The sequence below is a fragment of the Rhinoderma darwinii genome, chromosome 5 (assembly GCF_050947455.1).
Source record: "Rhinoderma darwinii isolate aRhiDar2 chromosome 5, aRhiDar2.hap1, whole genome shotgun sequence".
Lineage (NCBI taxonomy): Eukaryota > Metazoa > Chordata > Amphibia > Anura > Rhinodermatidae > Rhinoderma > Rhinoderma darwinii.
Window position 1 is genome coordinate 317413862 of NC_134691.1, and position 17860 is coordinate 317431721.

At 41.4% G+C, this 17860-nt stretch overlaps 1 protein-coding gene across 7 annotated transcripts in view; it reads left to right on the forward strand.

Annotated features, from left to right (window-relative positions):
- The window catches only part of ABI1 (abl interactor 1), a 68568-nt gene that overhangs the window by 42249 nt on the left and 8459 nt on the right, over positions 1-17860 (forward strand). For 2 of the 7 annotated variants that reach the window (XM_075827521.1, XM_075827517.1), the window contains exons 4-9: positions 5000-5014; positions 5785-5885; positions 7293-7433; positions 8587-8687; positions 10149-10214; positions 14910-15086. In XM_075827521.1, the coding sequence (XP_075683636.1) occupies positions 5000-5014; positions 5785-5885; positions 7293-7433; positions 8587-8687; positions 10149-10214; positions 14910-15086 (601 nt within the window). The remainder of the gene's footprint in view (positions 1-4999; positions 5015-5784; positions 5886-7292; positions 7434-8586; positions 8688-10148; positions 10215-14909; positions 15087-17860) is intronic. The other 5 variants (XM_075827522.1, XM_075827519.1, XM_075827523.1 and 2 more) reach the window with 3 other exon arrangements.

A 17860-nucleotide genomic window follows, 5' to 3' on the forward strand; every position in this document is an offset into this window, starting at 1 on the left:
TTCACACGTGCCAACAGCGCTCTCATTCTCGCCTGCTGACATGCCCCATCATGACCTGCCATACATGTCCCATCATGCCCTGCAGAGATGGGTTGTTAACCGATAAGTGCAAAAATAAATGAATTTAGTAAATGATGCTCTTGGGAAGTCACCTTGTTCGTTTTATAGTGAAGATTATTTTAAAAGCGATGTACACCTTATTGATAAAAAAATAAACTCCAAGTGTGTTTTTAAACCATTTTCTAATTGACTTTTTTTTTTTTTATTCATTTTTTTGTATTTTTGTATTTTCTTCTTTTTTTTTTTTTTCTTTTTACGATACAGCTTCGATTGTTCTGTCTCCGCTGAACTGATAGCTCGACTGAAAGCAGATCCCTTTGTTCCTCTGACACACTGGGTCCAGCTAATATATATCACATCTAAGTTATGAACTTAGGTGTGATTGATATTCGCTGGATTCTATGTGTCGGAGATTCGCACGACCCACTCTAAGCCTAGTTGTCAGTTCAGCTGAGACCGCATGATACAGCTTCTATGTATACAGGATACATAGAAGCTGTATCACAAAGTACTTCTTTTTTTTTTTTTTTTTAAGATTTTTTTTAAAGTGAATTTTAAAGTTGCTTAAACACAAAATACATTTATTAAAAATAAAATTATATATTTATATTTCTACATGGCCTTTAATTTTTTTTAGCACATTTTCTCCTCTCAGGCAACAAAAGTCTTTGAGCTATGTATGGTTAAAGATAAAAGTTGCAAAATATTTTAGCAAATTTGACGTGTGTGAACAGTTTCATAAATGAGGGCCATTGTATGAATCCTATAGCAGAATGTTCTTGCTTTACTACATGAAGATTTAGTACTTGAGTCTCCGTTTTTTTATTACGTAATCTGCTGCAAAAAAAGAAGAAAATCATGGAATCTGTTCCTATGAGTAACGATCATTGTCTCAAGACAGATATTTTCCTCCTGGAGTTGTAAGATCAGCGCAGCAACACAATTATCCGGAATGTGTTTTCTCTCCGGCGAGCCTATTGTCCTGCCAGTCCATATAATCATTTCCATCTCCTTTTCTGAAACGTCTCTGGGAGAGTCCCTGGTCTGTCCTGACATTGTGAAGATTTATTTTTGCCTTTTGTTTTTCATGATATATGGATGATGTAAAGGGTACGAACTCTCAGATAGAATCACGTGCGGAGGACACTGCAAATAAATCTGCGTCCTGCGCATTGTTCAGATCATCACTGATGCGTGCCGCACTGTTATTATTGTGGTGTTGGTTAACCTTATGGATTTGCATATACATCCTTGTAATTGCATCCTTTATGAATTCGAGAAATCGCACAATAGGGCAATGCAAGGAGGGGGAAATGAAATGTCCCTTCAATTCCCTGCAGTCGGACTAGAAACACATGGTGAAAGCATAGCCTGCGCAGAATATAGTACTAGGAATTGTCGTATGTCTAGCACCTTCCTGCATAGAGAATATGGTAGTGGTTAAAGCTAGCCATACACAAGAGAATTAAATTACAACGTATTTGATTATTTATATTCCCCCAGGAGATAAGCACTACTGGCAGCTGCTTATCCTACTTTTACATAAAGTTATAAAGACTGATGCTCTCCTATAAGTACACGCATGTCTATGAGGAGATAGCCTTTCTAGCCAACATCTATCTTTGGTGTATGGTTAATAAAAGTGGTGTCACCTGTTTAAGGGCGGTGGGGGTATTTTTTGCCGTGATATACCCGTCCCATCTAAATCTGCTGATTACTGACCACCATGTTGGCTTGCAAAGTATTATCAGTCTTCGAGATCAGTCGCAGGATATGGTGTCAGGTTTAGGTCATGACTCCTAATACTTTTTGGTTAGCTCCTCAAATTTTTTAGGAATTTTTCCTAGAATTTCTTGTCTCTAGAAACAATTTGGCTTTCCTGCTGCAGCCCCTTTCCCAATATGTCGTTGAGGAAAAATGACCTAACAAAAGAAAAAACCTGCATTTCCGGATCATTTAGTCTCGAGGCTTTTTCAGTAGTTTGCTGTGGTAAAATATGGCTTTACTTTCCGTGTTCGCAGCCCTGCTGTGTTCTCGCCCGCCGTGCCCCGCTCTTGGCTGTGCATGGACTGACATTTCTGTCTTTTTGATGAGGAAGTTGTGGGGTGTAGCACATGTCCGAGGCTGCAGCTGGCAGGGTAGATAGGGACGTTATATGCTCTACGCCACTTCCACAGCTGTGCGTGGTACATAGATGGCTTTATGAGGCTGCAGCCAACTCTGTGCCAGTTTACTGGGCAGCACAGTGGGAGGAAATGCACAACTTGCATGCACCTGCACCTCTTGTAGATGTTCATATAGGAACACGTCAAGCCTGTTTTGGTTTGTAAAATGAAATCCGCTGTATCGTTTTGAAATTGTGTAATTGGACGGACTATTTTGCTGGCATCTCCTACTTATTTAAATTCAAACTCTGCCAGAAAGCTGGGATCATGCATGTTCATCTTGGAAGCCAGTGTTCTGATCCCCTGGGCTTCGTAAATCCTGAGCTGTGTAGATGTAAATATAGATGGACGCAATCTAAAGTTTTTAACTCCAGGCTTGTTGTGTCCTAAATGTTACTTGTCCAGGGTCCTACGGTAGGGAGGTATCTGGGGTTCTCCTGGCCTGTCTCCTCCAGTTCACAACACCCTCATCATCTTCATAAAATGGTCCTCTGTTTAAGCTGGTAATGAGGGCATCCTGATCCTGGAGAGCAGGGGGTATTTATTTATACACTGCACCTGGTGGATCATGGCCGGGTCACTCATCCGACATGATCCAGAGGAAACGTGACCAGACAACCTCTGAAAGCTCTTCCATATCGAAGGATCACATGTTGGGCTTAGTTCTTGGTCTATTTCAGAGAGGTTTTGTTTTGGCAGGTAAAAACTAAACATTTGATCGGCCATCCTTGAAGGATATGCCAGCAAAAGTCAAGTGTACCTATTGTCTACATATTGAAGGAGATGGTGATTCTGTTCTTAGATAGCCAGACTGAAGTGTCCTAGTTCAAATGGTAGTTTAGACCATCAGTATTTGACTGTGGGGGTTCAACCTCCACCGATTAGCAGAATGATGCAGCCTCCGTGCTCCCGTTAGCCGGACCCCCACCGAATATTGATTGACGTCCTATTTTTTAAGAGGACTGGTCTGTCTTAGGAAATAATTGTATTCTCTCTGATATAAAAAAAATTCTGGACCATCTTTGCCTTGATTTCTACTATGTGCCATTCCTCTGTTCCTCCTAGAAATGTATGAATAAATTGACAACTGGGTGTTACCAGTTGTGGGTGTGTCATTACACAGGGGGGCACTGTCCAATCCATGTTGAGTGAGTCTGTGTAAGAACACACCCCTTTGACCAGGGTAACACCCAGTTGTCAATACATTTCTAGGAGGAATAACCGAGAAATGGCACAACCGTTTTAAGAAAATATATTCCAGAATTTATTTAATGGAAAATACAAGTATTTACTAAAGACCTGTCGAGAGGTGAGAGCTAGGGATGCACGATGCATCAAAACTTCGATACTGTTTCGATACTGTGCATCCCCAAACGGTTCGATACCGGTATTTCGATACTTAGCTGTGCGGCCGCACAGCTCGGTATAGTAACACATGGATGGATGGATGAGAGCGGGGCTGCGGCCGTGTAATAGTTATTGCCGCGCTCCTGAGTCCTGACAAGTGCGCGGGGTCAAGATGTGGTGCGACCAGCGCTGCACTAATGAGCGGCGGAACGGAAGACAACATGGCGGGCGCTGTGCAAAACAGTCTTCAGTGCCTGCACCGCCGCTCATTAGTGCAGCGCCGGCCGCATTTCCTCATGCTGACCGCGCACGCACTTCCTGTCAGGAGCGGGGCAATGGTTGTATTGCACAGCTATTCCCCTGAATGCTGCGATCAAAGCTGACCACCACCGCAGCATTCAGGAGAAAATGAGAAGGGGGGATAATCCTAGATCGCGTCACAGGGAATTTCTGTGACGCGATTGAGGGATATACCATATATGGGCAGACAGCCCAGGGTCCATTGAAGGACACCAGGGCTGTCTTACCATATTTCCTGTTGGGACATACTTGGGTATGTCCTAACAACTGCCTGTGTACTATCCGTACACAGGCTAATGTACTGGCATATAGATATATGCCAGTACATTCAAGTTTAAAAATAAAGTAATATTAAATAAAAAAAATACACATACACTTTTTTTTACAATAAACCTTAAAATAAGTCTCAATACATAAAATTTACACACATTCGGTATTGGCGCGGCCGTAATAACCTGCACAACAATTTTTTTGCGTCATTTTACGATGGGTACGCTGTAAAAAATAAAATAACAACTTTCACTTATTGTGAGGCACAAGGTGTGATGAATTTAACCTCCAAGTGCCTCACATTAATTGTAATTAACCACATTATGTACGTTACTCATTAACCCATTATGACTGAGAAACCTGATGGGATTAATGACTAATAATGTGAGGCACGTGGAGGTTAAATTCATCGTCACACCTCGCTCCTCACATTAGAAAATGGAAGAACTTTTTTTTTTAAAATTATTATTATTGTTGGCAAAGTATCAAAATCGCAATACTAAACGAAGTATCGGTATCTAAGTCCAAATTCTGGTATCGTGACATCCCTAGTGAGAGCTATTATTTACGGATAGGCTACACATTTATGTACTGGCAAACCCCTTTAAATTCATACTGGCTCCAGGAGTGGTCTGGCTGACGTCTAAAATCTTCAGCATTTTGTCCGTCCCTGGTGTACGCAGTTTGGCCTTTGCCGGTGTAGATTGGTTTGAAGACTAAAGGCAGGATACTGTTCTAATGTATTCAAAGCTGAAGTCCCTTATTGGAGTTCTTTCCATGTATGTCTAATATATGACCTCTCATTGTGACCATTCATTAATCTTTACCTTTCTGTTTCTCCCTTTGCAATCATTAAGTGGCTAAAAGCCAAGGTAAGCAATGCTCTTCGTCATTTCATCCCATCCCGTAGTTTTAATAACCGCGGCTGCAGAGCTATCGATCATTACAGCTTCCGTCTTTCAGTCCTCTCTATTCAGTGCAGCTTGATGTGACCGTGTATTATTGATGTATTGACCTTCTAGTTGTAGTATAGCTATTCATTAATCTAACCTTATCATAGACCTCTTGCTTTTTTCACTTGCATTATTTTTTATTTTTTTAATGGAAGGCTTCCCAGACAAGTTGGACGGTTTATTTGTGTATTTAAGGGTATATGGTTTTCCAAATTGACTATTCTATTTCTATAGTGTACATATATTTGTGTGCGATTTTTTTTATTTTTTATTAGGGCAGCTATAGTCGTATCAGAGGAAAAAATAGATTTGGGATCCGTAGGTTGACATCCCTACCGTTCCCCAAAACGGGGTCACACTGTTCTGTAAAGCTCTTGCTCCTCTTAGCCTTTGGTATTTCCTGAAACTTGCAATCTCACCCAGATGGAGATATTTTGAGTAATATTTTCCTTTTTGGCAAGTAGGAAAAAAAAAAACTACATTTATTTTCTTAAAATGATATTCGGATGGTGTTGGGTAAGTGGAGAATGAATGCCGAAAAACTACTTAGTCTAGGCATCATTGGCTTACCTGCCTACGTCATCCTCAAGCTGTGTCTGGGAACCCTGACATCCTAATATAATCTATAATAACAATTTTAATCTGATATAAACGCGTTTTCTAATGTGTTTTTAATTTTTCCTATCCAGCATGGAAGTAACCAGGCAGCGAGAACCGGAACATTGAGCAGGACAAATCCTCCTACACAGAAGCCGCCCAGTCCACCAATGCAGGGCCGGGGTACCTTGGGGTAAGACTACAAAACACAAACTTGCTTTAAGCGGGGTTTATCGCTGTGTGGAATATTTTTTTTTTTGTTTGACAGTTTATTGCTTTATAAGCTAATCAGTGTCCTGCTGCTGGGATCCCCAGCGATCATCTGCAATCTGTGGAAGAACCTGGTAGCAGGTGTTCAATTAGCCTGCAGCACCGCCACAGGGGGAATGAAGCATTACGCACTTACCATTGAAAACAGTTGGCTGTGTGTGTGTAATGCACGAGTTGGGTCTTCAGGATTGGCCATCTTTGTAGCCACCCTTTGCTCTGGCTAATAGATGAAGGTCCTGAATGGGAGACCCCTCTATTAAATCAACATTCCCTAAGAAGATGCTCGAAAATGGGATTTCTAAAGCAGACCATTTGTATGCCAAGAAAGCTTAATTATAAATGTCAAAAAAAGGTTTAGTTTAATTTTTTTTATACTTTTTTTATTTTTTTCAGTTCCTCACCTTTTTAAGATCTTTACTTGCTGTCAGAGGCTGAGAACCTATACAGATCTAATACTTCTCACAGCTGATTTGGTACGGTTATATCCAGTATAGATAATACACTGTGAGCTGAAAAGCCTGGACTTCAGGCTGATACTTTTTACCTACGCTCATACATTGTGTTCAACCATCAGCACAGGAGATTGCTACAATTTTATTCTGTCTTGACAAACCCTCAGCTGTGAACAGGAGTAGGTCAGGACGGGTTTTCGCTTTCGTATGTAAATCAAAAATATTTAAGTTCATTGATCACAATCCGAGATCTAGAAAAAGGTGAGAAATTGTAACATTAAATATATTAGGAAGTTGCAGAATTTTAAATTCTACACTTATACATTATACACTTTCTTATACTTTATACACTTTGCTATCAACTGGTTATAACCCCTTTAAAAAGATTTTCCCCTTTTTTTTTTTTTTTTTTTTAACCAGAAATTACCTGGAAATATAAGTTGCTCACTTTTCCTCCTTAGTAAGCAGCTATTACAATGTCTATTGGAAATTTCACCCAGCTTTTCGCAATCGTCATGTAGATCTGTATTCAGAAATCCGCTTTGTGTAATCACTCCTATGCCATTCAGGGTTTACGGGAAGCCTGCCTGACTAGCACTGTAATAGCTGCAGTAAGTGGCACTTTTTGGAAATCCAACATCTATTTGACAAAAATAACTCGGCCCGTATGAAATATTTTAGACTTCACACGTCGTTTCCTTTTTCCCTGAAAATGTCATCAGGTTTATATATTTTTATTAGATACTTCACGGTATATTGATTGTTTACTGCAGTGTACTTGTGTACGGGTTGCAGGCCTATACGATGCAATGGCTAAAAAACTAAATGGATTATGGACCTATCTTTACATGGAATCTACATTTATTTTCATTACACAGGCGGAATACCCCGTACAAAACCCTGGAACCCGTCAAACCTCCTACAGTTCCTAATGATTACATGACCAGTCCGGCTAGGCTTGGAAGTCAGCACAGTCCAGGCAGGACCGCATCTCTCACCCAGAGACCAAGAACACACAGGTAATGAGGTTTACAGGTGCAGGTAGAGGTCAGCAATGGGCATTTTCAAAAGTGGTTGAAGTCTATGTACTTTTTTTAATTTTTTTAATTTTTTTTTTTATTAAATCAAAGTGTGTTGTGATTTTAAGCACTTTTTTTTTTTTTGTCGATTTTTATTTATTGCATTTTTTTTCTTTTGTCTATCCAGTACACATAGATGCTATATCTTTCTCTCAGCCGATTTCCGTCTGTTCAGCTAAACTGACGGTGCGGCTGAGTGGGTCCTATTTAGGATCCACCTAATATAAGTTTATAACTGTGATTTGATACCAGGTGGATCCTGTGTGTCAGACACAGGACGCACTCTCAGCTGAGACGTCCGTTCAGCTGAACTGATAAAATTGCCAAAGAAAGATACAAAACCTAACTTTTTTCAAAATAGAGCTTAAAATCACAAAGCACCTTTTTAATTTAGTTTAAAAAAAACAAAAATAAAAAAACCTGAAAACACTAATTTAATAATAATAAAAAATAATTGTATCATTTTTTTTTTCTTATTTTTAAAGTACTAAAATACTAATCTACTTTGTATTGCTGCTGTTTTCCATATACGGCTTGTAGGTGGTTGAATTCACACAAGGGTGTCTTGGTCAATTTTCAAAAGGATTTGCGTCAACTGATGTTTCATGCAACCCCAAATAGAGCATCATATCTGCTTTCTCTAGGGCCGAGTTCACACCACATATTTCTTGCAGAATCCACACTGAAATGCCACAACAAAGTACAGTACCATTAAAAAAAAACATGTACTTACAGCTTGACAAATCTGCAGCGTTCCTTCTCTGTTGCCACCAATTTTCATATGATTTCACTTGTTACAATGAGTAAAATCTGCAGCTTTAGCCACTATGAAATCTGCATGTAACACACGGATTTTAAAGCGGTTGGCAGGACGGTTCAACATGTGTATACCCAACCTAACTCGCAGGTGAACGGTTGGATGAGTGGAGTGAGGGCATCCTGGGAGATGTAGTTTGGTGGCTCATATCATGCTATAAGTGCCTCATGGATTCTTCTCACCCAGACACCCAATTTTGTACCGAATATACAAAGACCACTTTTAATGCAGGAAAATAAGTGGTAGACATCTGAATTTGATGTGTTGCATCAACAGTGGCAGCAGTGGTGGAAGCGGTAGTCGAGAAAACAGTGGCAGCAGCAGCATTGGCATTCCTATAGCTGTGCCAACACCTTCACCGCCAACCATTGGGCAAGGTAGGACTTTTTTTTTTTCTTTCTTTTGTTGCCTTTGTTAATCATGATCTTCACAGTGATTCATTGTGTGGTATCCAGAAGTTAGAATTGTTACACTAGTCAGACTTCATAGAAGACATAACCAAGGAAGGTCAATCTAGGGAACGTTCTCCTCTTCACCACATCAGTATATGGATCTTGACCGCTCCAGAAGCATTAGGCTTAGGCTTAGAATTGGTCATTGAGATGTATTTCTCCTTTCATGATTGGGTATCTCCGAGACTCAACGTGCGCAGGGCATTTTGGATATAGCACTATCTGAGACAAGTTATTAACACAACAGTACTTGTATGGTCAAATCAACTTTTTGCCTACAGAGATGTGGGCACTGTTGGTATAGACCTGGCATCATGGGATCTTATGGATTTTATCAATAGGTAAAATGAGCGTTCGAGACTACTCATTGCCGCTTGGACTGATCAGGTTACAGTTGTGCTATATGGAGGGTGACCACAAGGGATTTGACCTTTTCTGCCCTCTCCGCCAGCTTTCAGATTTTACTCAACTACATTCAGATTTCCTGGTGTCCCCAATTTATTCATTGACTGCACCTACTGTGGCACCAGGTCGTCTGAGAATCCGTTATTTAGAGTCCGCTGTTATAGAGGGCGGTAGTTGACAAGTTACTCGGAGTAGTTTTTACATCGAACTGGAATTCCCAGGAATGTCTATATAACAGATGACCTCTGATCCACACGCGTTTCACTATGCAAGATGTTTGTTGTTTTTTTTAAAGCCATATACGTTACAATTTTACAGGAGTTTAGAGGAGGATTTGATAGACTATCCTATAAGCTGCATAGTTTTCGCACCAGGGTTCTGAGCCTCCATTGCCATTTCCTATTTTTGACTGCAGCAATAGAGCAGTCTGCAGCACTATTCTTGTCATAATAAATATCAAAAGCCCAGACGGACCTTCTTAAAGTCAATAGGGGTCTGTCTGGGTTCGCTGATATACGTGGTATGAAAACAGATGGCTCCTTTATAAAGCCATGATGCTAGTGTGACCACAGCCTAGGTTCCTGGTCAAAAAACACCTGCATCACGTAGAAAAATGTGTACGCGTTGAGTTGTTACTTACAGCCATGACCAGGGACTCCCAAACATGTAAAATAGTTTTGGCTGTACATTGTCCACTATAGAGGGGTGATTGACTTACTGCCTCACTGATAGCCTATGTATATTCATCTTGGACTATGTTGGGGGCGTTGATCATCCTGAAGTTATTGTTTTTTGTCATCCTCCTCCATTAAAATTGTATGGTGTATGGCCAACCTTACAATTAGGAATTAGGAAAGTATTCATGAAGTGCTATGTATTGATCAGATTATTGCATATCATGTGTTGAGACTACAAAGCGTCACTTTACAACCTTTGTCTGTTCTGACAATACACGTTATTTCACTACCCAAACTCCCCCAGGTATCTCTGGTGGTCCCACACCTTCACCACCACCACCTCCTCCTCCGCCTCCACCCCCTCCTCCAGGTGAGACTTCTACAACACGGAGTATGGGTGCCTTTCTACATTAATCCATGGTGGTTTCAAGGTGTACAAATGATTTGTAGATTCATTTCCTGGTGTTAATAATCCATAGGTGACTCACACGATTTATCATGTTTCTAATCCATGTAATGTCATTTGGTGTAAAAGCCTCTGAAGTGAAGTAAAGTTAGTGTTTGGCCGAATATGTAACCATCTGTGTTTCCGTAATGTGTGTTAAACAGGCGCCACTTATTTGTGACATCATTCATTCTGATGATGTGTTTGATGACTTGCCTCATTATATTGCATGTCTCTGTATAAGGACTTCATTTTTCTCATGCAACCTTTTATCTAGGAAGTATATAAATAAGATCGTAAAGTTCTTCATTTTAGATATAGGATGTGCTTAAGCCATCTTTTAGAAAAAAAATAAAAAAAATAAGTCTTTGTCCCACTGACAACACTTGCTGCCTAGTTCTCCAGTGACTGTGTTGTCATGGGGACAGTGTGTAGATTCAAATCTCCATATACATCAGTGTCCGCACCCTAACTGTCTTTAATAGCAGCTATGTGGGCTTTGAAAATGACATTTGAATACATCCAATGACAACGCAGCGTGGCAAGGTAGGAAGTGTTGTCATGGGGAGCACAGACTGAGAACCCCTTCTTACAGGGGTTCTGTAACTTTCACTGATAACCCATCACATATTTTTTTTATCAGGTTATATATTCGGAATTTGGACAGCTCTTTTAGCAATATTTGTATAAAGCTTATATTCTGAAAGTCTTCTGTATATAGGGCTTTAGGTTTTTATTTTACATTTTTTGCTCACTCATTTAAAGCATTTGCCTTTGACCACTTCAGCCCACAAGGCCAGAGGAACTCTACCTGTTAGTACCTGAATGCATCCTATACAGGCACATTTATGCCTACATAGTTGAAAATAAACTATTCTGTATCTGTACATCTCCTTATGAAGGTTTATAGGGGTCTTATGATCTCAGGAAATAAAGGTTATTCATTGTAAAATAAAGTTCTGCAATTTTCTAATATAATTTGTGTATCAATTCCTTATGGTTTTCACAATCTCTACTTTAGTATTTCAATATTAAAGGGGTTCTCTGCTTTGGGCAACCCTTTAGTTGTTAGAAGGGTACCTTGACAATAATCTAATCACAAATTGGCCACCTGCTGCACAAACCACAGCGATCGGCTGTGATCCTGTGGGAAACCTGGCAGTAAGTGTTCTATTTCCCTGCAGCGCCACCACAGGGGAAAAAAAGCCTTGCACAGTAGCCATTCATATAAATGTGTTGTCTGTGTAATACAGGACAGGTCCTCTAGATCGAGAGACGCTCTTTGTAACCCCTCTCCACTCGCCAATAGATGAGGATCCTGAACGGGGGACACCACTTTTCTCAATTCAGGGAGTTTCTAAACTAGACAGCCCCCTTAATTTATGGATGATTATGTAAGGATCACATGGGTGCAGGGCTCGTTATAAGAGGTCGGATTACACTCCCTGCACCTGTGTGATCATCACCTGATTAGGACAATCTTTTATCATTCAGAATTAAATTACCATTCCAATACTACAAGCAGAGATATTGAAACCATGAGGAAATAGGAACCAGAGTATATTAGAAAATTCCTGATCTTTTCATTGTACAATTTAATACGCTTTATTTGCTGAACTCTGAATAGCCCTTTAAGAATATCTGTATAGGCTGAAAACCTCCAGCATAAAACGCTCGGCATGCCTCGGATAATTCATGTACATTTATGGTGTGATACAGCAGTGGTATATACCTGGCACAGTCCGTGTCTTCACATATAGGATATATAGCACTTCACGGCTCCGGTTTTCCTTGCTTCATTACTGCTGAGGTTGTCTTACCAGGACTTTCTCAAATTACATTTCACTTTAGAGGCTTTGCAAAACGTCTTGTGGACTTTCCTCGCCGTCAGTGTTTTCATTGAGTATTGTTAATAAGTAATGACTACAGTATTACCGGTAGTGTGATGTATAATATTACACGAGTACATAGCGGAGAAGTCACATTATTATTACATTGTCACATAAATTATAATAAAGCAACGCATCGGACCCGACCTATAGCGTAACGGTTGGCGTTGGAATCTGCCGTTATCTTGTGCTGGAATTCTATGAAATAACATGGTCTAAACCTGGCAAGGAGGAAAGTGTTCAAGATGTTTTCATTCATCCAGAGAATAAATAATTTATTCTGCATGATTCTAAAACTGCTAATTCCAGATGTCTTAATGTCCTGGTGATGGATTAGATGCTACGATCCATTGGTAGTTAAAATATAAAATGCTCTGTAATGAGAATGATCACCGAAGAGTGGGAACCAGAGTCTTTGTGGTGTCGTTTTTTGTTTGATAGCTGAACGTGGAATAGCGGTGTCCAAGTTTGTCGCGGCCTCTGTCGCAGATCCAGTGAAAATTTTCTGGTCGAAATAGTGCAGTACGCAGTGCTATTTTGTTTGATAAAACAACGGACACCACGATGGAACCCCGACAGAACCCATTAGTCTGTCACCACATTATAAGTGCCCTGTCTCCTATATAAGGAGATGGGCGCTATAATGTAGGTGACAGTAATGCTTTTTATTTAGAAAAACGGTCTATTTTAAACCACTTTGAGCGATTTTTAGCTTTATGCTAATGAGTTTCTTAATGCCCAAGTGGGCGTGTTTTACTTTAGACCAAGTGGGCGTTGTACAGAGGAGTGTATGACGCTGACCAATCCGTGTCATGCACTTCCATTCATTTACTCTGCACACAGTGATCTAGTTATATCGCTATGTGCAGCCATATACACAAACACTAACATTACTGTAGTGTCCTGATAACGAATATACATCACTACCAGCCTGGACGTGATGTTTATTCAGAATCCTGACCACTTCTGAATCTTTTCTGTGAGATTCCAGCAAGGTAAGCGTAATCTCGTTTGAAATGACCAATTACATCGTAATCTCGCGAGATTACACTTGCCTTGCTGGAATCTCATAAAGTGGTTTAAAATAGTTTCTCTAAATAAAAAGCACTGCTGTCACCTACATTATATCGCCGATCTCCTTATATAGGAGATAGGGCACTAATAATGTGGTGACAGAGCCTCTTTAAAGTCAATGCGTTCCATCGGGCACCATTCGAGTCAGTCGTGCAATGGATATGGCACTTCCTGCTCAAATGTTGCTAGTGCAACTTCAACAACCTCTGTACAATGCGGCGTATGGCTGCATCCCAAGGTGCCAGGCAGGGGACAGGATTAAGCAAGCACTCCCTTCTGACTCCTTTAAACAAGATATTTACTCTTCTCAGGTGTCAGGACTATAGGGATATATCATGTCATTTGACCTGACTAACGCTTTTTGAGTGTCAGCGCAAAAGCCTTAAAAGGGTATTCCTATTTTATAATGTTATAGTCTATTCTAGCGATCTGGCATGACCATATGATCAGTGGCGGTCTGTCCTCTAGGGGCATCCTACCGATCACAAGAACAAAGGGACAGAGCGACTAGTGCTGTGTTGCAGTTTGCTGCACAGCGCGTGGCTGGTAGCTTCGGTGTGCAGGGAAAAACTGTGGAGCAGCAGGACTTTACTAAAGATCGGTGGAGGTCCCCTACTGATCAGGCTGATAGCATATCCTAGCGATTTTGCGATCACTTAATATAATGGGTGTACCTCTGAGAAGTATGGCGTATGTGGCATGCTGTTTTCCTCCTGTCTGATCAGCATTTTTGGAGACCGTTTAGAGAGCATCATGGCACCCACTATTGTAGCGTTGTTTACTAGATGGGACCTCTCATGGTGGCAAACGAAGTGCCCAACCTAAAGGGATTGTCCACTTTGGTCAATCCTTTTCTTTTATAAGGGCCCTCCAAAGAAAAGCAGATTACAGTGTCCCTCTGCTGTGACCTACCGCGATCAGCTGTAATCTGTAAGAGGAACATGGTAATAAGTATTTAATTTCTCTACAGTGCCACCACAGGTGAAACTTAGTATTACACACTTCCAATCAATGGGCTGCATGAGTAATGCATGCACGTGCCTGGTCCTCCAGAGTGTGAGACTCTCATTGTAGCCACACTCTGCTCTTGCTAATAGATGAGGGCCTTCATAAAGGGATCCCATATTTATCAACTCCGAGTCACAGTAGTGGAATAGGTGCTGGATTTCTGCAGAAACAAAGCAATATTTTTTTAGGAAGTTTAGACTCTGTTTCCATCTTTGGTGATCATTCTGAATATATAATAATGTTCATATACATTTTCTAATCTATGAACTGTTGCATGCTTGAGCATCCTCAAAACATGGCGCCCAGATGCAAAGTCCAATCCAACTTTACATTGTAATACATGTGGTGCATGCTACAAAGTTGGCGCGCTGTGGCCATTGTGACGACATTGCTCTGACTTTATCTGCGAGTGACTTTCCGTACAGGATGGCAGTTCACTTACTTATGTTGTCAGGAAGATGGCATCATACAGCGCAGAGCTGCCATGCATTACATCCTCCACTCTTACTCTCTAAAGTACTGCGGTACGAGATGACTGCAGATATTTCTGGTGCGGTTTTGAGGCTCTGCGTGGTTTCTGTTCTCCATGCAATGAATAATAATAATTATTCAGCTCTTTGCGGGGTTCTTCTCGGCTAATTCTTTGCAGTTGGCGGTGGCCCAGCTCCCGGCTCCCAGTTTGGCTCAATGGCAAGGCAGATCTCTAGGCACAACTCTAACACATCTACTACTTCTTCTGGGGGATACAGACGGACGCCATCTGTGACCTCCCAGTTTTCGGTCCAACCTCATATCAACGGCGGGCCTCTCTATTCTCAAAACTCAAGTAAGCTAGTGCTTTTCCTTTTACCTCTTAAAGAATGTATTTATTTTAAATGACCAAATATCAATTTGATTGGTGGTATTCTTATCAGCTGGAGTCATTTATTTTGATCTATTTATGACTTTATTTTATTTTTTTGTTCTAAGAAGCACCGCCACTCCTCTATGGGCAGTTTCTGGTATTGCAGCTCACAATTTAATTGGACGGAGCTACTATACCATATAGCCCATGGACAAGAGTGACCGCATATCAGTATGTATGTCAGAAGAGGTTATTGGTTGCAGTCCTTGAGCTCTGATGCCCTCCAGTTTCCAAATTGAATGGTCTATTACTGTATATAGGGAAATCCTTTAGGGGTAGATGGCGATTTCTTACACATGCCACTGCTCCACTGAACTTGTGCCCTTCAGGTTGGGAATTGCGTGCTCTGAGCTCGCGGATCTTCACCAATATCAACTATATATTGCCAATTTTTGTTTGACTGTTCCCCTCGTCATATTGCTATGTGCAGTGTTTGTCACATGATGTATAGTTTCATCTGTGTTTTTTTTTTTATCTGGGTGTAATCATCCGATTGTTTAGAGGGCCTGACCAGTACAACATAGGGTTAAACTATGCATAGGCTGTATGTTCTAAGCAAAAAACTGTTGTGCCTGGAGCTATCGAGAATGTAATATAATTCACGGTCTCTATAAATATCAGCTGTGAGTAACCTACATATCCTGGTACAGGCTAGTATAACATGACACTGGTGGGGGTCCGAGGACTGAGACCCCCAATGATAGCTATAATAAAGGGGCTGCAGCGCTCTGCTGAGCACGGTGCCCAAAGGAAGGGGAAGATGGGCCATGGCCTTGCATTACAATCAGTGGCCGTCTTCACCTCCCCAAGTAAAGATGGGAGCAGGGCGCAGGCTCTGCAGATGTCCACAGACCCATTCTTCTTGCTCAGAGCCACACTGATTTGTATAGTACCTCTTTAAGGGCGGATTCACACGAACGTGAATTGCGTCCGTGCAGGCCGCGTGGTTTTCACGCGGCTCGCATGGACCAATAGAAGTCTATGGGGCAGTACAGACAGGATGTGATTTTTGCGCAGCGTTTGTCCGCTGCGTAAAAAGTGCGACACGTTCAATATCTCTGCGTATTTCGCGCATCACGCACCCATTGAAGTCAATGGGTGCGTGAAAACCACGCAGGTCGCACGGAAGCACTTCCGTGCGAACTGCGTGATTCGCGCAACAGCTGTCAAAAGGATGAATGTAAACAGAAAAGCACCACGTGCTTTTCTGTTTACAAACATCCAAATGGCGTGTCATAATGATGGCGGCTGCGCGAAAAGCACGCAGCCGCGCATCATATGATGCTGCCTCACGGAGCAGGCAAGTGGCTTTTGCACAGGCAAAACGCTGCGTGTTTTGCGTGCGCAAAAACGCCACGTTCGTCTGAATCAGGCCTAAGAGTTAGGCCCCATTCACATCACATTATTGCCCTACGTTTATCTTGTACAACGCGAAAGCTCCCAATGTACAAGATAAGTGTTCGTAGGGCTCCATTATCCTGACGGAGACCAAAAAAAGTGTCCTGTGATCAAAGTCAGGCCGGTGTAGAAGTCAGCAACCTTTTTTTTTTTTTTTTTTTGTGAAGGATGGAATAGCGTAGAATACTACACTATTCCATCCTGATGGACCCCACAAAAAAAAAAAAACTTCTACCACACGGTATAGGTTCTTTAACATGGGAACCTATGGGTGACTACTGCCACTATACGTCAAACGTATACCTCAGGGAGCTCCCGACATCTCTATTCATGTATGTACAGTGTCGTCCGGAGCAGTGCTAGCTGATGCTCTGCTCGGGGACTCCAGCTCAGTGACGTCGGGAGCTTCAATAGCCTGGGAGATCTCCTAACGTCACGGTCTATATATGGACAGTGACGTCAGGAGTTTCCCAAGACCAATCCCGGGCGACTAATCCCACATGGCGTATACCTCCAACGGACGGCCTACACGTGATGTGAATAGGGCCTTAAGGTATTTAATCTCGCACTACCATCACATTTCCGTTATTAACAGATTGAAAGTCTATTAATTGGGCCTCATTTATCAAAACGGTTAAAGGAAAACTGGCCTTATTTTTCATAGCAACCAGTCAGAACTGAGGTTTATTTTCTAAAACTAGTGTGGTAAAAGGAAAGCTGTCCCGTGATCGGTTGCTATGGGCAACGGGGACAGTTTTTTTTTTTTTTTTTTTTGTTTTTTTTTTGGTTAGGATCCTGTTAACCTTGTGTCAAAATGTTTGACTGGAAAGCAATGGATGCCTTCTAATACCTTTTTAGTTGATCCATTGGCTTCAATGGTGAAGATGGCGTAACTTTTTTTAGTTTTTTGTATTTATTTTGTTAGAGTGAAATCTGCAATTCTAGCTGTCAACTTATTTGATGCCGTTCTTTTCCACATCACTAATGGCACCCCTGGAATGTAGGGACCCCCGCCGATCAGCACAATGAATGAGCTGCATTGTTTGTCCGGACAAGTTGCTGTGTCTATGTAAACAACTTCACTGTGCTGATTGGCGAGGGTCCCGGAGTTTGGACCTTCACTGATTAAAAATTGCTTATCCGAAGGATAGGTCATCAAGTTTAAAAGTTCCAGGGAACCCCTTTAAGGGCTCATCCACACATCCTTCACCGTTTTTCACGTCCGTTTAAAACTGGTCTGTGTGGTTTCCGTGGGGACGTCTGTGTCCGTTCTGGTCTGTTTTAAACGGATCCGTGAA